Here is a 22,437-nt window from a genome sequence, read left to right as displayed (position 1 = left end):
ACTGGCTAGATCTGCATTAAAGTGAGGTTCAGCACTAGCTCATTTGCACCCATTTCATAGCACAAACAGGTTGATTGGGCAATGGCTGCAGAAGAACAGAGCTACTGGACCATGACACCAACAACGATCCAAACCTGATACAGAACAGAGCGCCAGAAAAGCAATATAAAGGGACCCACACACAAAAGCCTACTTACTGCCCAGGACCATTCTCTCTCTCATTTCTGAACTCCAGGACCTTTTTGCATTAGAGGTGTCATCTAGAAACCCCAACAATTGACTGGGTCCCATTCTGCTGGGTGCTGTCTAAACAGTGTCCCTTGCCCTTGAGGTTAGGATGCAAGTAGAAGCCACAGAGACAACAAATGGATATGGACATTTAATTGTTTCCTTTCTGTGTAAGTGCACCAACAGTTATCACAGTTTGTTGTGAGCATCACGCAGAACAGGTTCCTCCAACCTAGTCTTCCCAGGTCTCCCCAAGTTCTCAAAATCATTCAGTTTTCAACAGTGTATCTAAAAATTTCAGAGATGTTTACAGCATATAAATGGATGAATGTTCAGTTTCCCAGGTTTTTGCTGCTGTCCTTTTGGATGTTCTTTACTGGCAAAGTCTTAGTTTTTTTGCTTGATAACAGACTTAAAGACAGTAATTTTGAAAGCTTCTTACCATATACAGCACATTTATAATGGTACTTGACAAACATTTCTGGAACATGAATATTTAAGAACTCTATCAAACAGCTACATCTGAGGTGTTACAACTTTAGGACAGGCCTTATACCACACACTATTTTCAGGCATTCCAACAGTAAGTGAACACTTCAGAACGATTTCACAAGAGTCGTCTCCTCCCTGTGTACGGTAAAAGATAAATGGTGTAAGCTGTAACCAGAAGCAGGGAGTGGAGAGTTATCATGATCAGAGTAGTTTCTCAGACTGACTTCAGAAGAAGAGATGGAGGGGAATGAAGTTATCTTCAGGGACATGCATTATGGGGAACAAACTGGAGGGAAGGCATAAACCTTGTTTTCAAGCAAGGCTGAGAATATGATGGGGTATGGTGAAAGGGAGCTCTCCAGCTCAAAAAGTGCCAAGACCAGCCCCCCTGCCACCAGTGCAGTGCAAATCCCTCACGCAGTGAGGGAAGTGTCCTCTCGAGGAGAAGCACCAACAGACCCTAACACCGCAAAGAACTGCCCAAGCAGAGCCCAGAACAGCAAGACATGTCTTCTGAGGACAGTGAATGGAGGCTGGAAAAATCAGGCTGGACTGTGAGATACAAAAGTCTAAGTTTATTTAACAAGCTTGTTAAACATTTATTACAAAGACACAAAACAAAGCTCATCTCCTGACTTCACAGATTGCATCCCAGTCTCTCCCCCAACCCCTGCACTGTCATTAAAGAAATGACAGCACACAAGTACTAAACTGGTAAAGTCAGTTTTGCAGGGCTTTAAATTTAGTTTGCTTTGCAGCCTCACCTGACTTTACTTCTCTTCACCAATCTTGTAACGTTTCTGTTTCTATCATACGTGGCTGACTCACTGAACAGGTACAAAAATATCGAAAAATTCTAGGACAATCTAGAATTCTGTTCTAGTTACAATTGTATCTCTTAATTCCTAGAATTTCTACAAAGGCTTCCTAGAAACAAGCCATGATTAGCCCCTTTCAGGTGTTAGATGCAAGAGGTTTTATTGTTTTATCCTTTAAATAAACCCACAGTGGTCACAAACGTCAAACCCTGTTTTAAAGCACATCTATAAAAGCATTTACAGACCTAGACATCCATGTTTAGGTCATTAATACAGAAGGGTTAATTTCTGATAGTCACTGCAGCGCCTTCTGCAACTTACTCTGGAAGTGGCACTAGAGGAATCTGAAAAATACAAGGCATCACATTTAGATACATTAGCTTTGAAGAATTAGGTTATTTAGCTTTTCAAAAAACCCTTTCGACAGTTGCTAGCAGCAGCCTGGGATAACAATGGCTTGTTGGGGCTGAACACCAACAGGTCCCAGTGAGGAGAGCTCCAAGTGCTTGACAGCTCTGAAATCCAGGCCCCACGTACACACCTGCTTTAAAATCAACACAGGATACGTGTGCGCGTGCACGAGACCCAGGACCAGCCGGCTTAATACAAACAGGAAGAAAAATGTGAACCCACATGATTTGGCATGAACAAAAATCTATTCTTCATAAAAGCTTCAGCAGGCAACTGTCATGTCTCGTTTGTGTAACGAGCAGTAACACACAGCATTAGTTTCACATGAAGGTGGGTCATTGCTCCCTACAGGAATACCGAAGTGAAGCATTCCTGCGGATTCAGTCTGTTCATAAAAGTTCCTGAAACTGAAGATTTAAACTTAGACTGATCTGCTTCACAGTACACTCTGAAGGTTACAACATGCTCCCTCCTTTACTTGGCAATCTGTGCACTACAAACATGTCAGCAGGGGGATCAGCAGAAACAATGAAGTGAAAAGACAACACCTGGAGTTTGCAATTATTCACATTTACTGTAGGACTTTACAGCAAGACCAACATAATCAAAGTTCTTTCATCCCAAAGGTTCTGGACACACAGGGACAGAGAAAGCTGCAGACATAAACCTGGGGATGGGGGAGGGGAAGTAATACCACAGCTTCACCCCATCACCAGCAGGCTCTGCGCTGAAAGGCATTTGAAGTGTGACACATTTAGTCCAGATTCCTCCAGTAGCAGATGTGCCAGTCCTGGGCCTGGTTAAACTGCCCCGAGGGACCTTGCCATGTGCTTGCAGCTTTTAAAACAGGAAGAGTCTGACTTGCTCAATTTAACCCAATCAGATGCCCATGACCAAAGGCTCTTCATCTGTTTCACAGACAGAGACATCATAGGGTGTGGACACGTACATTGGGAGCTGCCTCAGGAGGGAAAGGTTTCAAAAGGGCATTAGGTGTTAATTGTCAGACCTGGACAAGCCAGGAAAGATAAAAATGCAGCAAAACTGTTCAGACTAACCCAGGATAAAGCAGGGTTAAAGCTGGAATAATTTTGCTATATTTGCATCGTCCCCCGCTTGTCCATAATAAAGGCTTGGCAGGATTTGATTCATCAGTAAACATCGATTTCACCTCACACGACTGACAAAAAAATATTTCTATCATCAATAATCAAAATTTATAGAAAGGGTAAATAAGAAAAATGATGGTCCTACAGAACCATGCTGACTGTAATTTGGACTGCAACTCCCGGAAACCCCAAGGGACTGGGAACAAAAGAAGGGGAAGTGACAGAGTGGAAAAGGGAGCTACGGGCAAGCAGAGCCAGGACTGACCACAGCTCTACCACTCAGCTGGCCGCAGTCCTGCAGTGGTTACATTTATCGTTAATAAATTGTCTGTCTCCCACATCCCTAATTTTGCGCAATCTTGAAAATTTAAAATTGATAAAAGTAAAAAGAAACGCTGATATTATCCATAAAAAGTATTTTTTTTAAATCCAATTCTGCCAAGCCTATACCTACATATCAGCTGTTCCCCTTTGGAAATGACTCCATACGTACATGCAGCCATACCCTGAGTCAGCCTAGAATTATTTTATCCACCACTGAAATGGAGCAGTTGGTTAACTGCCCAGCAATGCAGGTTGATAAAGGAGAATACCACTGTCCACTGAACTCCTGTAGTGTAACTTTGTGCAGTCTGACAAAGAGCAGAGTCTGGAAGACAGGACACCACCTTCAGAAGATCACAGGATCAGTCTCCTGCCTTTGCAGGCAACCTTTCACCCCAAGAATTTCCCTAATCATCACTTTACACACTCACACACAGCTACAAAGTACAAAACCAGAAACCCCAAGAACTCCCTAGAATGTGCCACAGGTAAAAGAAGGCAAAGACAGTGGCACTGCCGTTGCGATGACGGATAGGAAAGTTGGTTAACTTGATGATGTGTCAGCAAAGTCACAAATATTATTTCCTCTAGTGCAGCAGGTCCCAAACTGTGGGTCAGAACCCTAAATGGGGTCACATCATCAGCACATGGTATCATGGCACGGCACCCTCTCCTGCGCCAGGTCCCGCCAGCTGGGCTGGAGGCCCGGGGGAAGGGCAGCAGGGTGGGGAGCCCCAAGCCTGCAGCAGGCAGTCTGCATCCTCCCTCCCGCCCACGGGCTCCACTCAGGCCGGCTGCCAGCAGGGGAGGGGACGGGCGGACAGGCAGGGTCTGCACTCCAGCCTCAGCACCTGCTGTTTCCTGCAGGCAGCAGCTGGGGCTCAAGTACTGCTGTGGTGGGTGGGGGGCAGGGGGCTGCAGGCCCTGGGGCATGTGGGGAGAGTGGGGGGAAGCAGATTGGGAGTGAGGGGCACTAGCAGGACCAGGGGGCTGTGAGTTGGGAGTAAGAGGCACCTGCGTGCGGGGAGGCTGCAAGTTAGGAGTGAGAAGCTATGCTGAGGAAATGGGGTCATGCTAAGGAAAAGTTTGGGAAGCACTGCTCTAGTGCCTCAATGTTCCCAGGTGATATCCAAGTCCCAAACCCACCCTCACTCTGCCTGTGCTCACAACATGAACATTTGGCTGTAATGTTTCTGTAGAAAGTGGCATGCACTGACATTACCACCATCAAGGAAACCCAAGTCTGGATAAGCACTGGGAGGGAACTCTTCGAGCTGAACTTTCCTTCTAGAGCCCACATTAAGGTGCAGATGTCATGAGTGTCTGACATTAAGGGATTTAGGTTGTAGCTGTGTTGGTCTAAGGACATAGGCAGACAAGGTTCCTTGGGTGAATTTGATATCTTTTATTATTGGTCTAATAAAAGATATCAAATTCACCCAAGGAACCTTGTCTTACATTAAGGGAAGACTTTGGACATTGCTGCTCCACATAACAGTCATTTAAGAAAATGAGAGAAGCGCCTTGAATGTTTGCCAAATAGTCTACACTAAAGAGAGGAAATAATGGATACTGAAGGTGGTAGCTTTCCAGAAGTGGCCTCAGTATCTTGATAACTTCCAAGAGAGGATGTGGAATTGGACAATCCACCCTAAGATCTATCAAAAGGTTTCAATGAAGCAGGTAAGGTCAGGACCCAAATAAGACACTAATTTAAACTGATCAGCGATGAAAAGACTGGAATGCTACATGGTAGCCTGTTCCACAGCTTAACAGAGGGGTGGGCAAAATACAGCCTGTGGGCTGCCCCCACGGTGCTCCAGATGTAGCCAAGCCTCTCCACTTGTGCTGGGGCAGCTCCTGCCAGGCTCCCGCCAGTGCCCACAGCAAGCGTGTACAGCTTCTGGTGGGGCTGTTTCTGGTACGGCTGCAGCCAGATGCTGCTCTGCTCCCTACCCCTCTTCCAGCGATGGCTCCCGCTCCTGATCTTGCCTCTGCCGCACCGCATTGTGCTGCTCCAGGTGAGTGGGTGGGCAGCTTCAGCTGGGTGGCTCCTGCCCCAGCGCGCAGGGCTCCAGCTCTCAGCCACCTTCCACCAAAACTGCCTGCCTGCTGGGGCGATCTGACCGCCGCTGACTTCCTGCCTGTTGGTCAGGGAGCTGGACCAGATGATTTTGCAAAGTCCCTTCCAGCCCTAATGTCTATGAAATCTGAGTGACCTGGCACGGCAGGAGCAGGAGCCACTGCTAGAGGCAGGATAAGCAGAGCAGCACCCAGCCAGCTGCAGCTACACTGGGAATAGCCCCACCAGAAGCTGCTTGCTGCACCGCAGCAAGGATAGGAGCTGCCGCTGGAGGCAGGGGGAGCAGAATAGATCCAGTGGGAGCATGGTACAGGCTGCCCTGACATGAGCGCACAGGGCTCAGCCCTATGCAGAGTGCCACAAACTCCACAGCCCAGGCAAGCTCTGCTGCATGCACCCCCACCCCTTCCCTAACCCATGGCAGGCTCCAGGGACCTAGCACCCAGGCAGCCTTCCTCACACCCCACATCAAACCCCAGAGGGCAAAGGCTTACAGAGAGCAGCCTGGAGCTATCACCACCTTGCAGCCTGGCCCCATGATCCCAGCCTCACCCACCCCTCCTGCTCCTGAACACTGCTTCCCACCCACCCACAGCCCCATAGGGAGTTTTGGTGAGATGTTGAGGGGTGCGGGAGGAGAGGAGGGGTGCTGACCGAGCCTGCAAAAGCTCAATACTCCCTATGTGGTCCTTGGGCCCAAATAATTGCTCTCCCCTGGCTTATCAAATGTGAAGAGATTTAAGATATACAATTAGAAATGCTTTTCAAAGACTTACTGACACAACAAAATTCCAGGTGTACCCACAAAACCTTCCATGGAATTTCAAAGAACAATTTAAGGTAGAGGCTTACAGGCAATTCTCGACTCAGCCAGCTCACAAGGAAAAAAGGTCTCGCAGAGACCCTGGGGGTCTTCAGGAGGAGGTTAGATAGGCATCTAGCTGGGGTCATCTAAACCCAGCACTCTTTCCTGCCTATGCAGGGGGTCGGACTCAATGATCTATTGAGGTCCCTTTCGACCCTAACATCTATGAATCTGAAATGCCTTGCATTGAAGGTAGAAAGAACTACATTTTAAGCTTACAGTAGTGTGTCCTCAGTGATCAACTTCTGCATCTTCAAACTGCCCTGCGACTGTTGGTGCTATATCCACCTCCATCCCATCTGGAAGAGAAAGGCAACGAAGTATTGAAGCCCTCACAAACAGAACACATGCCTATGACACAAAGACAGGCAGTGCCCTCTGCCAGCAACAGGTTAGTAATGCAGAAAATACAAAGCTCTTGTACCCAATTGAAAACCTGCAGATTCCCAGATCTATTTCATTGTGGGCTGATAAAAAGCCTTTGCAGGACATCAGACAATATTAAATCACTAAGTTTCATACCACAGAAAGGCAAGACTGTTAAGCTGCAGTTTCTACCCCCCACCTTGCAAATATTGGTTGAGTATGTGAATGTTTATTTGGCTCAAACTGGGATTCAAACCCCTGCAATGCAGCTGAACTCAGGATCAGAAAAACATGTAAGCCAAGTGTAGCCTGAGTTAGACTCTAAATCAGAGCATGTTTTGGGAACCACTAATTATTCATAGCTGCCATCAATTTTAGTAAGCCAGGACCTATCCCTTGGGCTGCAGAACATCAGGAAACATCAGAAAAAAAATCTGATGATCCATTCACTCTGAACTGGGCAAAAACTTTGATGTATGAACAACGTGCCATAGCCAATTAGAGGCAGGAAGGCTACAAAAACTGCTCAGTGCAAGCTCAAGTTGGATAGTTAATTGAAAATCATATTCCTCACATCCAGAATATGGGGTTAAGAAGTCAAGACTGTACTCTGCAACGAAGGGAGACTTCATGAAAGCAAATGATACATAAACACATCCTATACCACAGCATTTAATCTCCTAGCCCAGAACACACAACCTAAACCAGGGGTGGGCAAAATATGGCCTGCACGCTGGATGCAGCCCACCAGGCCATTCAGTCCGGCCCGCGGGGCCCCTAAAAAATTTAGAAAATTCATATTTATCTGCCCCTGGCTGCCTGTCATGCGGCCCTCGATGGCTTGCCAAAACTCAGTAAGCGGCCCTCCACCTGAAATAATTGCCTGCCCCTGACCTAAACCATGAGATAAAATGCAGAGTTGAAGCTAAAATAAAGTAGGTGCACTGGTTAGTGCAGCTCATCACGTGTACTGAGGGACTATGCTGCTGAGATGGAAAAAGGATATTAAAAGGTCAATACTTGGCAGATTATTTCACGGGAGATCCTGTACTGTCTAAATGTATATTTAGACTTTTAAAAATCTGAGCTCCACTAGTGCAAGTCTATAATCAGATGCTGTATTCATTTTTGACCCAAGGGAAAGCAAAGATCCTGCACTTTTAAATATAAATGGGAGGGCTTTTTAACAGCACAAAGCTTCTCTTCTTCCTTTGCTCCACTATGTTTCTCCAATTTGACAATCCACAATTTGTAAAGCTCAGAACAGCGATCACGTATTTTAAATAATGGAAACATTTAGACACCTGGGTAGTTTATCTTAACATCATTACTTGCTGTTTGAGCAAAACCTGCTTTGTATTCCCAAAGCACATATGCTCCATTGGCCTGGCCATCAGTCACTTTCCCCATGGTTACTGCTACAGAGAACGATGTAAGAAAAGATCAGGATGTCTTAACATGCAGCTTAAAGGAACAGGCCAAGACTCACCTTCTACCTCCCTTACAGAATCTTCTGTTCTCACTCCCGCCATGTTGTACTGGCTGCTCACAGACTGGGCCAGCATGCCCTCCAGTCTCTCCAAGGTAGCTTGGCCTTCTGCAGTCAAGTGGGACAATCCTTCCTCGTATGTGTAAAAGGTGGGGATGTCACCTTGTCCCAGTTCTACAAAAAAAAAAGTTAATTTTTAGCAAGTGCCTACAATACTAAGCAAATTTTTAGATATTCCTAGATCAGGCCCTAAGAATATCTTTTAAAGGCCATTAAGATATTTTAAAGCAAATCAGAATAAAAATGAGATGGGTTCAGTAGCATTTCAGAAACAAATCTTGTCACTAAACTTTATGACAAGACAACTTCAGGACAAAGCACACACCATCTAAAATAGCTTTTAAATACTTTCTTTAATGAAAATTTTGTACTGTTAATTAAAGATGCTTACAAGCGTCAATGTCGTCTCATCAACATTTCAACGACATTAAGGTAGAAAACAACATTAGCCAATTTATAATATTGCCAAGTCAAGCACTCAAGCCAGGAAATACTAGAATGCAGACTTGTCTGTGCAAACAATATGGCCCCCTTGTGTGCATGTATTCTGATACTCTATAATTATGTGATCACTTACTACTTCCTCCCAATCTTGGTATAAAACCGCTGAACTGTTCTGGATTGAATATGCAGGAAAAACTTAGCTAAGACAGGTTCTTGGCTCACATTGTTCACCCTAGCTTGGCAAAGAACAGTGTTTCATAGTGAAAAAATACATGTAACCTTAATTATAGCCAGTTCTACCTGCACTGTCTCTAATCAACTGCTGCTGTAAGCTATATAAAATAGGCAGGAAACTATTTCCCCTGTTTTAGGGAGGAGGAAAAAAGCAAATTGCCTTCCATCTCCAGGAGGACATTTCTTTAACTACAAAAAAGCCAATATGCCTGCTCCAGAAATAGTTCCCTTTCCTGACATTTCTATACAAGACATCAAGTGGCACCATTCACATTCTTAAAGTTCAGCATGGGTATGAAGTGGTTTCCTGAAACTGTGACCCTCCAAAGGTCTGGACTCCTTCACAAAGGGCTAGAAACCACAGCCAACCAGGCAGCCGTTGCCTAGAGAAACAAACTTTTACTGCCCTTTTCTCCAGCAACACATACGTGGAAGCAGGAGCAGTCTGCAGCAAAAGGAGAGTGGCTGAATGGATCAAGCTGGAGCGGCTGCTGAGCAACCATCAGGGAGGCTAAGGTGGTGCCTCAGCCAACAATACAATATAGTTATATAAAGTTTGGGTAAAGTGGTCTAGGTGTTAAATTCACATTTACAACATGTTGATGGCAGAGAGAGACAGCTGCGATCAGTCTCTTGGTTGTTTGGGGCATACAACAAGGCTGCACTAGGATTTTTTGTTTTTTTTTTTGCTGGGCAGGTAGCCCTCCGTAGTCTGGTTACTGATTTTTTGCTTTTTTGTGTGCTTAACAAATATACAACACTTTGGCTTTAAGAACTCAGAGTGGTACCAACCACAGAAAAAGAGCTTTTTGATGAATGCTGGATTGCACGTGCATACTCAGGACATAATGCCTAGCTGGAGAACAGCTGTTAAGGGAGGCAGCAAGGGCATGAGGCAGCATGCATTTAATAGAAAAAGCATCACTAACCGTGAGCCTCCACATCGTACTCATCCCCTTCATAATCATTGTCTGAATCTTCATCCTCTGGGTCCGGGTGCAGGGCTTGGCACTCGCACATGGCTGAGAACATAGTTTCCACTGGATAAACAAAACAGAGTTCTTTTGTGGGCAAGCGGCCCAAATAGCTCTACAGACCACAGCAGGGATGTGAAAAAGGTCCTCATCTTAATCAGGCACTAAATACCTGCCTCTGCAAAAGGAGGGGGCCTGTTGCACACACAGGAGGAGTTGCAGAGGTGCTTAGAACATCAAAAACCTCTCACCACTTAAATCTACCGTGGCAGCAGCCAAGAACTCCTGGGATGGGAGAAGAGCTCAGAGGGTGAAGACACTCCTTCACCGGAACCAGTGAACTAAGCAATCCCTAAGGCTGTGCCATGGGTATGGACAGACTTAACTGTATCACTATCAAATTATACTAAAATAAACTGGCACCATGCAACTGTTACATGTGCATGGTTCTGTAGTGATAGAAGTTCAGCCAAACCACTCTAACTTTAACCCTGCCTCATCCACTACTGGATCAGAGATGTATAATCACAGAGATTATAACAGTTTACCAGTGCTCCTAAGTGGAAGCTCCCCACCTCTATCTAAAATAGCTAAAAAGGACATTTGTCTACACGCTCTGATCTAAGATTATAATTTTGTGGGCAATTTAAGTAATCTTTTTTAGGCAACAGCCTCTTTAAAATAAACTCAGGGCCTTAAAAAAAAAATTTAAAAAAAAATCACAGGGTGACAGAAAGCCTGTGCCCCAGATTAGAAGCCACTGGGACACAAAATGGAGTTGGAACAAATGGTCAGGCGTTAACTGTGCAAGACCCCAAAGAGTCACATTAGGACTGGGTGTAATAGGTTTTAACAATGTGGAAAGGGGGTGGTACCACTTCCTTTATGTAAAACCAAAGATGGCTATGAAGACTGTCCAAGACCCATAAAAAAGCAAGAATAGGCATGTATCCACTATCATTTCACTGCTCATGAACACTGATGGTTCTAACAGGAAATAAATAGGCAAGAAGAAATCCTGCATTTCTCCTCTCAGCAAACATCAACCCAAGGTGCAGCAAAAACAGTTCTGGGACACATATAGAATGAGATAACAGGATAAGACCTTTCTATTAACCAAGGACACTCCTTCAACAGGAATACTGTGCCTGGATCTGGTCATATCACAGGACACAGGGGAGCCAAAAGAGGGTCAGAGAGGGCCAACAACATTATCAAAGGCCTGGGAGATTTGTGTGTGAGGGGTAACTGAAAATTCTTGAGTTGAGAGAGGAGACAGATAAAAAGGATGTGACAAAAGTCAATACAATAGTTCTGAATAACTGAAGTGGGTACTTGTATGCCTTACAAGAACAACCTAACAGTGGGTGCAATTAAAAAGCTCTAATTAAAAACTCCCCATGTGGCTAATTCAAGTCTGACAAGGATTTCTTGAGAATACTGCAGGTGTAGCCTGTAGAACTCGCTGACAGAAGAAGAGATGAACAGGCAAGGAGGAGAAACACAGGGCTGAGATATTTCTCTGGGTAATCAACATTCACTAATACACTAAATAACAAGATTTTAAAGGGGACACAAAATCTAATGATCCAGGACAAAGATCTGACCATGAACACCACAACCCAGCTTTTTATACACCTCTTGCCACCAGTGGCCTTAAAGCATTTTACAAAGGAGGTCAGTATTCCTGTTCCCTTTTTACTGGTGGAGAAACTGAAGCCAAGAAGGGTGAAGTGACTTGTCCAAGGTTGCTCATTAGGCTGGTTGCTGAGCTAGGAATTGATACCAGCTCCAACTGCTCTACCCACTAAGATACACTGTCTACCTGTTTCATTAGGTGACAGCAGTTAAGCAGGTGCTTCTTTTAGAGAGCAATTTATTCTGAGACTATCTACTGGGGGTTTCTTGCACTAATTCTGAGGCATCTTACACTAAGCACTGTTAGAGGCAAGGCACCAGCCTGGAGAGACCAGAGGTCTGGCCAACTGCTGCCTTCTTAATGAAGTAATGATGTGGACAATTATATTAGTCATGATAATGAGTCTGTCATTAAACATACCTATGATACAAATCCAATGCCAGTCTAGATTAATTAAATCATAAGCGTGCAGGTAAAGAGCCTGGATATTCTTGGGAATGACATTCAGGTACATGTCGCAACACTAACCTGGAGTCCACAGAGAGACCTAGCTGCCCAGCAGATCCCAACTTTAACTGGGACACAAGGACTGACAAAACATTAGCACAGCCTATGTCACTACTTCTGGGGCAGTGATTCCCTACCAGGGTATCCCGAGATCCTTTTAAAACTGCTGTGGGGTGCAGCATCATATTAGCACTATTAGGTGTGCAAACACAATTTGCAAGATAAATCCAGTTTTCAAATAGGAATCAATAGTGCCCAACCCATTCAGACCTGTTGCAGGCTTTCTAAGGTCTTTTCGACAGAAGAACGGCTCTGGTATCTTTCTGTAATCAAAAAGCCAGTGAAAACTAAGAACTGGCATTTTCCATGTAAGGCCTTGAGGCCAGCAAGGTTCAGGACTACTGCTCTAGGGAGATGGAAATCTAGCACTTAGACTAGAGCTGTAGAGTCATGTCATTTGCCCACTCTAGGCCCCAAACCCCATATGTAGCGTGTCCCTACCTCATAGGGACAGAGACTTTACTCAGCTTTCAGAAAGCACTTTGAACCCCCCAGATGGCAGGAGCAGCACAAGTATTTCACTCTTTCACTTACAGGCTGATTTGTCGCTGGGAACAAATCTGAATTCGGCAATGGGTTCAACATCATCATCGCTGTCATCCTCCTCCTCTTCCCCTTCGGCCATGGGATCTTCTTTTGGCTCTTCCTCTTCAAGGAAAGCATTTATGAGAAAGCTGCTTATGGTTTCTCCAAAATCTGGTTCATTTGATCTTTTAGGGTAGTGGTTCCCCAACTCTGACAGACTGAGTTAACTCTGACAGACCAATTTAAAACGATACAGCCTTATGTACCACCAGCAAATTTTTCATATGCATAGGAAACAGACCATGTATTAAAACAACATCGAAACCTTTAGTAATCATAAAACATTGTTTTATCAGTGACAGTAGCCATATAAAACAATTGTAAATTGGAAACAAGACAGTATAAACTGGGGTAGGCAACATTTTTGGCCGAAGTATCGAAAAAAATGCACTGTGTACCCTGTAAGGTGCCAGAGTGCTGGTACACACACAAAAAAAAAAAACTGGGGTGGGGAGTACATGGAGGGACGCACTGCATATTAATACAGTTAATCATCATAAATATTGGTTCTTCTTTTTTTTAAGTAAATAACCAGGTTTTCTAAAAATTCTAAACCTGGTGACAAAAAATAAAACCTCATATGCTTCCTTTGTTCTTGTATATTCTTTTTTGTTAAGTACGGTGTGATGAGAAAGGAGAAGACAGGGAATGAGGGAGGGAGGGAGGGAGGGAGGTGTGGAGAGACTGGGGAAGAAGGGGATAGGCTGGCCTGCCCAGGCCCTTGGGAAGGCGGCAGCCGGAAAGCGCGGGCCAGGTGGAGAGCGGGGACTGCTCCAGGGATCCACAGACTCAGGCTGCAGTGCGGGTGCTCAGCGGCATGGGAAGTGGGGCCTGGCCCAGGCTTTGCAGCTCCGTGGGGAGATAGGATGTAGCTGCCCTGCCTGCGAGGAAAAGCTGCCTGGCCGGAGCAGGATGCCGGGCTTGGGGGAGTCCTGGCTCAGCCTCCATGAGCAGCACAAGCAGAGCAGAGCTCCCCAGACCACAGCAGGGACTACCTGGGCTCTGAGAATAGCCGCCACAGGCAACGCTCAGTGCCAAGCCATCTGGGAGCCTGCAGTGCAGCAGCCCTGCGCAGAGCTTGTCCCAGCCCCAGCCCCTTGCTGCGGGTGGGCAAGGATGGGCAGGCTGGGGCAGTCACAGCAGCTGTTCCCAGGAGCTCCTGTGGATCAGGCCCTTGCAGCAGGGACATCTCTGCCCCACTCGCACTGTACCCACCATGCAAGGAGGCCGAGGCAGGAACCAAAAAGCTCCCACCAAGCCTGGCATCCTGTCTTGGCCAGGCAGTGTCCCCTTGCAGAGCTGCGCGGGACCAGCCAGGCTCTACCTTGGGTGCCACTGGGCAACCCCACCCACCACGGCCCTTCCTAGGACAAACTGGGCCTTTCCAGGGGTGCGAGGAGGCTCCCACCACTGTGCGCACCCCAGGGTAGGCACACGGGCCACCTGCCCCCCAGATTTATGTTTGGGGCAGAGGCAACTGCCACTGCATGCTGGGCCCTGTGCCCCACTGCTGTTGTCTTGGGAGCTGCACATGACGCCATGTGCCTTCCACCACTGGGCAGCCCTTGCATGGAAGGCACATGGTGTCACATGCGGCCACAAGGCAACAGCAGCCGCCTCCACCCCATGCTCAAACCCAGGAGGCAGGTGCCCCACATCTCTATCCCAGGGTGTGCACAGTGATGGGACCCCCTCCCCCCCCCCCCCCCCCCCCCCCCCCCAGATGAGATGCCTGGGGTTCCCACCATCCCACACACACCCCTGCGCCCCACTGCTGTTGCCTCAAGCTGCATGTGATGCCATATGCCTTCCACATGCTGACTATGCTGCGTCCCCTGCCAACCTGGCAGCAGAAGGCACACAGCATTGCACATGGCTCCGAAGGCAGCAGCAGCAGGGTGCAGAGCCCAGTATTCAGTGGGCAGCCTGCCTCCACCCTACGCACAAATCGGGGGACATGTGCCTTCCCGGAGGTGTGCACAGGAGCCCTCCTCCCCCCGCCAAAGGCCTAGGCTTCCCCAGGAAGGGCCTGGGCAGTGGGAGGGGCCATGTCCTTTTGTGCTGCTCCTGCTGGGGGGACAGGGTGGGCCAGTCTGAGGGGAGAAACCCTCCGGGGAACAGCAGGCTGCCCGCTGCGCTCTGTGCCCCACTGCCATTCCCTCCAGAGCTGCATGCAACACCATGTGCCTCCTACCACCAAGTGGGCAGGGAATGCAGCACAGTCACTGCACAGAAGGCACATGGCATTGCGCATGGCTTCCGAGACAACGGCAGTGGGGCACAAAGCCCCAGCCTGCAGGGGGTAGCCCAACTCTGCTCCATGCACAAATCCGGGGGGCACATGCCCCCATGCCTTCCCAGGGGTGCATGCAATGGTGGGGAGCTGCAGCACCCCCAGCCATCCAGGACAAGTTTCCCATGGCTATGTCCCACAACCCACCGTGGCCCTGGGGCCCCATTCATCCCAGCCCTGCCCCTGTCCCATTCTCTCCCTCAGCATGGGAGCCTAGATCTTCCCCCACACCTCTTCCCTTTCCCCCCCCACTCCTCCGCCTCCACAGACTTACCTGCTGGGCGCTGTACATCTGCATGTCTATCTGTCACTCCCAACTACAGCCTCCCCAGCCCTGCTGCCGCCCCTCACTCCTGACCCACAGTACCCCACATCCTGCAAAGGCATGTGGGGACCCCCCTCCAGGCACCAAACTCCATACACACACCCACAGCTCCCCCACACTTTCACAAATTCACCCCACACAAACCCCATCTCCACCCCCCAACCATACAAAGTACCTGAATAATTTTGAGTTTTTAGCTGTGTGATTAAATCGCCATTAATTGCAACTATTTTCTTTTTAATTGTGCTACTAATCACAATATATATTTTTAATTTTAATTGTTTTATATGGCTACTGTAACTGATGAAACAATGTTTTATGATTACTAAAGGTTTTGATGTTGTTTTAATGCATAGCCTGTCACTTATGTGTATGAGAAATTTGCTGGTGGTACTTAAGGCTGTATGGTTTTAAATTGGTAGTAGGCAACCTGTCAGAGCTTGGGAACCATTATCCTACACCTTAAATGCTGAAGGCTGCAAGTAAGAAAGAAACAATGGAAAAATACCCTGGTCATGTCATTCACTCTGTTTCAGCATCCACTCTGCCACTGTGTGACATAGGATACTGGACTAGATGGATAGTACAGGGCCTTGCTGCAGTGTTTGCCTCTCTGCCATGCTCAGTCATGCCACAATAGAGAATCTTGTTCAGTTTCTGATCTCACCACTCCCTGTGCCAGGCAGGCCACACACGGTGGAAAGGTGGGCAGGAAACATGATGAGTCTCAAAGATGGGGAAGGAAGTGCTTCATGGCTGCTAACTAAGCAGCAAAGCCTGATGCACTTTTACTACTGCTGGAATCAAAGAGGAAGATGCCCGTGCTGTGGAGCCTTGTTGCTACAGAGACTGAGCCCAAAATCTAGGAAACACATCAACAGAATTTCTAAAGATTTATGGAAACAAGCCAGACAGGCATCTGCTTCCATGAAGAGTGCTTTGTATCAGAGGCCAGGAACTGGAAGCCATGCTGAGTGATGCCCAGCCAAGGGGGAACCAGCTGCCACCTCTGAAAGCAGAGCACTCAAGGAGGCCGCCCAAGGCTCTTTAGACTGACATCACTGGGCACAACCATCTGCTGCTGGGCCCAGCTTAATGCCTTCAGGGAAGTCAATCTCAAGATCATCCTTCTCAGAAAGCAACAACTCCCAGGCACATGCAGCTGACTTGGAAGAGTGACAAAAGCCTTCAAGGGAAAGAACACTGAGGGCACTGCCCAATCCCACTGCATGAATCATGGAGATTCCTGTAACAATTGCAGAGATGTGGTTTGAGGCAAGTGCCTTGAATATTGGACAGAGTTGTGATACAGGCCACAGTAGACTTGAAAACTAATCATACCCAGAGACTGCAAAAGATTTATTGTAGGCCAAGCCTGTACAGAAAATGAGGCTGTCACGAAGTCCTACTGTATGGAATCTCCCATGGCAGAAGTAGCTCTGCATTCTTATGGCAAAACATTACTTAGATATTTAAATTCAGTAAGTTTGCAAACTGTGTTCACTCCACTCTAGATGTACAGTTTTAGGACAAGCATCATACAAACGATGCATTCAAGAACTGGAGTAAAAAAAGATACAAGTTGTACATTTCTCCCCAAAATACTGCTTGGAACTCTGCTAAAGCAGATGGAACCACAGAGGCTAATTCAAGCAAACAGCTCCTCAAAATGCATCCAAGACAACAGCAAAGCTCAGACAATTTGAGCTCCCCTGTTCCCTCCTTGTTTGCCATATGCATCTATGATCATGTCAGTCAAACTCTCCCTTAAGGAAGCCTTTTTTTTTTAAAGCTTTAAAAGGAAATTGACAAAAATATACAATCACATACACTTTGTTGCTTAAGGTGTATAAAGACCCCACTGAAGCCTTTGCCCCAAAACACCGATAGCATAGGAGAAAAACAGGCCTAGAAGGAACCGCAGGAAGTCACCTAGTCCAATCCCCTGCTCAGAGAAGGATCAGCCCTGTGTAAATTATCCCTGCTAAATGCTTGGCAAATCTGCAACTAAAAACTTGTAAGGATGGAGGCTCCGCAACAACTTGAGGCAATGTGTTCCCACCAGAATGTTCTTCCTAACATCCAACCTAAATTTCTCTTGCTGCAATTTAGGACCAGTATTTCTTGCCTTTTCCTCTACAGTCATAAATAAGTCTATCTCTGTCCTCTTTTTAACCACCTGTCAAGTATCTGAAGACTTAACAACATCCCCCACTCCCCAGGTCTTCTCTTCTCCAGATTAAACAGCCACAGTTCTTCCAGACTTTTCTCATAAGTCACGCTGTCCAGACCCATTCTCTTTTGTTCATCTATGCTGGATTCTCTCTCATTTACTTATTCACAAATTTCTTGAAGTGCAGGGCCCAAAACCAGACATAACACTCTAGCTAAGGTTTACCAATGCTGAACAGAGTGGAAGAATTCCTTCTCTCAATTTAAAAGTGATAAGCCTGTTAATACAGCTAAGTATGCTGCTGGCTTTTTTTTTTTCTTATTGTTATTAGGCTATTTTACCAGCAGATCAAGGGAAGTGATTCTTTCCCTGTACTCAGCAGTGGTGAGGCCACATCTGGAGTACTGGGTCCAGTTTTGGGCCCTCCACTACAGAAAGGATGTGGACAAATTGCAGAGTCCAGCACAGGGCAACAAAAATGGTTCAGCAGCTGGGGTACATGACTTCTGAGGAGAGGTGGAGGGAACTGGGCTTATTTAGTCTGCAGAAGAGAAGACTGAGGAGGATTTAACAGCAGCCTTCAACTACCTGAAATGGGGTTCAAAAGAGAATGGAGCTGGACTGTTCTCAGTGGTGGCAGATGACAGAACAAGGAGTAATGGTCTCAAGTTGCAACAAGGGAAGTTTAGGTTAGATATCAGGAAAACCTCTCGCACCAGGAGGGTAGTGAAGCGTTGGAACAGGTTACCGAGAGAGGTGGTTTTTAAGACCTGGCTAGACAAAGCCTTGGCTGGGATGATCTAGTTAGGGATGGTCCTTCCTGGAGCAAGGGGTTGGATTAGATGACCTTCTGAGGTCCTTTCCAACCCTAATTTTCTATGATTCTATTATTTTTCTATTATTATTATTATTACCAGCAAAGTTACTACATGAGAAGGTTACAGAGTCTGAAAACTGAAGCAGCTGATAGTGCTAGAGAGGTGGAAAGATTTTCAAGTCAGTCTATTTAAACCATAGCTTTTAGGTGGCTTTAACATCTGCTTAGCAGAAATGACCTATTAGAATTACAGAGAAAAGATGTCTTTAATAAAGATTTAGCACTCGTGCTCTACAGCTGAGGCGTTACATTTCACCCCACACATGCTCCCCTAAGAAGTCTTCCAAAACAGATATAGCAAACCTGATATTTGTAAAAGATTTTAAAACGTAATTTAAAAAAAAATAAGCCCTGCAAATTTCTGTCCAAACCGTGAACAATAAAGAAATGGCAAAAGCCTCTGTAAAAAAAAGTCTGTTGTAGGAAATCTTTAAAGATTCAACAAGCCTCTAAATATAAGCAACTCTTATGGAAGTTGCTCGTGTGAAATAAACATTCCATGAACATGGGATGGAGGTTTCCTGTCTGCTCTCCATTAGAAGGCATGTGAGCACCCATTCACGAGATACTAAATGAGTGGAGTAGAGGAGTGCAAAGCAATGCATGGAGCATGGGAAGGGGGCACAAGAATCTAAGGGAAACTGGCTAAGCAGAAATGTTTAAGGAGGTTCAAGAGAGCAGAGGGGTGAAAAGTGACATTTAACAGGAACATGGTCCTGTGAGACAGTTTAACTTGCCCAGAAGCAGGAGAGCAAGTGCAATGGTAGAATGGTCCTAATACAAGCACTCAGCTGAGGTCCCAAGAGAAAGAGAAGAGGCCCTAGGATATGTTGTTTGAAATGAGGAATGCTGGGCAAGGACTGGCACTTCTGAATCCCAAGCTCCCCACTGTTCATAACTGACTGTTCAAGTGACAAGTTACCAGAGGGTCACATTGCAGGCATACTATACCTTCGAACTTGGCATTCACCATGACATACAAATGCTCCCATGGATAGGCAGTGAGGTCCCTGGAGACAGCATGTAAACTTATGGTGGGGTAGTCCAAGGAGAAGCCCAGACCAGAGTTATCAAACCATGACAGGCGACTAAGGGAAAAAAATAAATAAAAGGCAAGTCAGGAACTCAGGAAAGCCGTGACATCTCGCAGACAACAGCCAAATCAGCCACACCCACACGACAGACGGTGTGAACAGCGTTCACCCAGTCACTGCTAAGCCCAGGCTCCATCTCTGTGCTAACAGGACTTTCTACCTGAAGCTAAACATGACCAAAGCTACTTTTTCCTCCAGGACAAGTTTCAGCTCAATGTGCAGGTCACTTCTTGACCTAAACACACACAACTCTTGGGTATTGTTGATAAATTCCAGGCCAGACATAGCTACAATGCTCCTGCTTCTCCAGTTCTGCAACTGCTTTCCTACTTCTGCCCAGCAAGCTCTTTTCCCCCCACTTCTCCAAGCAGGCAGCTCTGTACTTGGATTCAGCAGCACCTGGTTCTCCCACAACACAGATCGCTGATAACGCAACTGGTGCATACGCTGCCTCCTTCTATCCGTGGCCTGTAAACAGCTCTGGAAAAAGCCTTGCAGCACATTAGAACAGAGCAGGGAGGAAGAAGCAAGAACAACTTGTACGAGCTGCAGACAAAAGTCTATTGAAAAAAAAAAAACAGGCCACAACTGGGCCCTGTGTGGGTTGACAGCACTCGCTGTTTGAGCCGCAGCTCCATCCCACCAACAGAGCGGCAATCGCAACTCCAAGCGGGAACCCAGCACAAGAGGTTGCTCCACAACAAACCCCATCCCATCTCTCCTTCGCTGAGGACCCCAGGACCGTCTGGCTTCTCAGCCAGCAGCGCGTCACCAAGATTTTTCCTGCTGCCGAGCGCTCTTTGCTGGCACAGGGCTGCAAGACATACAGGAGGCCCAAACCCGAGCCTCCTGCAGCTGCCTAACAGCAGTAATGCCAACTATCACAAAACCATCCCGAGACTCAGGATTTCAAAGACAAAATAACTGACTCGCGATCTCCATATCCAACCATCACATCTCTGGATTTTCCCAGCTGGTAGGTGGAGGGAGAGGGGCAGATGGAGGCCCCCATGGTGAGGGAGTGGGGCAGGGATGAATGGGGCCCCGGGGCCAGGGCACGTTGTCCAGAGGCACGGGGGGAGGCAGAAGTGTGCTGTCCACTATGGACTGGGCTTTGCACCATGCTGCATTTGCCCCACGCCCCAGTGAGCCTCCTGCTGCCGGGCGGGCAGGGATTGTGCTGCGTGGTCAGCGCGCCCACATCCCCTGCCCGTGCAGTGGGTGGCAATGGCATCACATGGCTGACCTCCCAGAGCGAGGGAGACGGGCACAGAGCCCCCCAACACCTTCACAAAAAACCCACACACACTTCAAAAAATAGCATCTCATGATTTGGGGCAAGGCAGGGCTGGCAACACTGTAGCACCACCGACCTGGCTCATCCCAGCCGTGCACGGGGCACGTGGGACAACTCCCACGGGTCTGAGACTCTGCTCCCCTCCTTACAGACCAACTCCCCCCCTTGATTCTTGGTCCACCCGGGGCTGAGGGTCTCAACTGACTTCGGGACTCGGGATCGTCTCCCTGAGGCCTTCTCACCCCCCACCCCGGGCTGCAGCTGGGCCTGGGCAGCCCCGCGGAGCCCCCGGCCCGGCCGCACCTCTCCGCGATGTAGAGGGTGCCGGAGCCTAGGGCGCGGCCGCCCAGCACGGCCTCGGTGTGGGGCTGCTGGTGCCGGACGCCCTCGGCCGGCGGCGGGAACCGCTTCAGGAAGCTCATGGCCACCCCGTCCCGTCCCGCTTCTGCCGTCGCCGGAAGCGGAACCCGCCCGGGCCGGAGGCGGAACTACCGCTTCTCCCCCCCCGCCACCATAGAGAAAGAAGGCGGCACGCTGGCCCCCGGAGCCGCCACTCTATGGTCAAGCCGGGACGGGGGGAAGTTGAAGCCCTCGCTCCATTTGCAGGCCTGTCACGTGACGCCGTCGCGAACGCTACGTCCAAACCCCCTTCGCCGGCCAATGAAACCTGCCCCTCCCGTCACGTGACGCGCGGAGGGCTGGTGTAGGGCCCCGAGGCGGAGTCACTGTAGTGCAGGCCCCGCCCCCCCCGGCAGGGGCAGTGACCCACTCACACCCAACCTCAGTGGGTGACTGTATCCATGGCAACAGCCCCTCCACCTCCAGTGGATGACAGCCGGGAGTATCCATGGCAACAGCCCCATCAACCCCAGTGGGTGACAATTGGGAGTATCCATGGCAATAGCCCCTCCAACCCCAGTGAGTAACTGTTGGCAGTATCCACGCCAACAGCCCCTCCAGCCCCAGTAGGTGACAGCTGGGAGTATCCATGGCAACAGCCCCATCAACCCCAGTGGGTGACAGTTGGGAGTATCCATGGCAACAGCCCCATCAACCCCAGTGGGTGATAGTTGGGAGTATCCATGGCAACAGCCCCATCAACCCCAGTGGGTGATAGTTGGGAGTATCCATGGCAACAGCCCCATCAACCCCAGTGGGTGACAGTTGGCCATCCATGCCAACAGCCCCTCCAACCCCAGTGGATAACAGCTGGGAGTATCCATGGCAACAGCCCCATCAACCCCAGTGGGTGACAGCTGGGAGTATCCATGGCAACAGCTCCACCAACCCCAGTGGGTGACAGTTGGAAGTAGGCATGGCAACAGCCCCTCCAACCCGTGGGTGAAAGCTGGCCATATCCATGGCAACAGCCCCATCAGGCCCAGTAGGTGACAGTTGGCCGTATCCATGGCAACAGCCCCTCCAGTCCCAGTGGTGGTGGTATCCATGGCAACAGTCCCTGGTGCCAGGCAGGACCTGTGGGTGCCTCTCGACCCCGCTCGGCTGTGCCAACCGCCCCAACGGGCCCTTGCGCGCAGGCTCCCTGAGGGCGGCAGGGTAGAGCACGCCCAGGCTGAGCTCCCACGTCCCCAGGCAGAGCAGGCCCGCAGCGTCGCCGCGCCGGGACCACGCCGCGCTGCAGGTCAAGCCAAGGGCCGTGCAAGCCTGAGGTCCGGGATGACAGCGAAGC

The 22,437-nt window shown here is 48.3% G+C and overlaps 1 protein-coding gene across 1 annotated transcript; it reads right to left on the bottom strand.

Moving 5' to 3' along the window:
- Window positions 1–1,275: 1,275 nt before the first annotated feature.
- CLNS1A (chloride nucleotide-sensitive channel 1A) lies at window positions 1,276–21,295 on the bottom strand. The gene is made up of 7 exons (XM_006272440.4): window positions 21,051–21,295; window positions 19,308–19,444; window positions 12,638–12,751; window positions 9,853–9,963; window positions 8,186–8,359; window positions 6,550–6,629; window positions 1,276–1,882 (listed from the first exon to the last, which is right to left on the bottom strand). The coding sequence occupies exons 1-6, from the start codon at window positions 21,167–21,169 to the stop codon at window positions 6,562–6,564; spliced, it is 723 nt and encodes a 240-aa protein (XP_006272502.1). The 5' UTR covers window positions 21,170–21,295; the 3' UTR covers window positions 1,276–1,882; window positions 6,550–6,561.
- Between the last annotated feature and the right edge of the window lie 1,142 nt (window positions 21,296–22,437).

This window comes from Alligator mississippiensis, chromosome 1 (genome assembly GCF_030867095.1).
Source record: "Alligator mississippiensis isolate rAllMis1 chromosome 1, rAllMis1, whole genome shotgun sequence".
In the NCBI taxonomy this organism is placed as follows: domain Eukaryota; kingdom Metazoa; phylum Chordata; order Crocodylia; family Alligatoridae; genus Alligator; species Alligator mississippiensis.
Note: the sequence above shows the minus strand (reverse complement) of the source record. Positions and strands in the feature narration are given on the sequence as shown.

Coding starts and splice junctions, on each gene's coding strand:
- CLNS1A (XM_006272440.4), bottom strand. CDS start 21,169: ATGAGCTTCCTGAAGCGGTTCCCGCCGCCGGCCGAGGGCGTCCGGCAC. Junction 9,964..12,637: donor TCCCAGCGACAAATCAGCCT/GTAAGTGAAAGA, acceptor TTGTTTATCCAG/TGGAAACTATGTTCTCAGCC. Junction 8,360..9,852: donor GTACGATGTGGAGGCTCACG/GTTAGTGATGCT, acceptor TTTTTTTTGTAG/AACTGGGACAAGGTGACATC.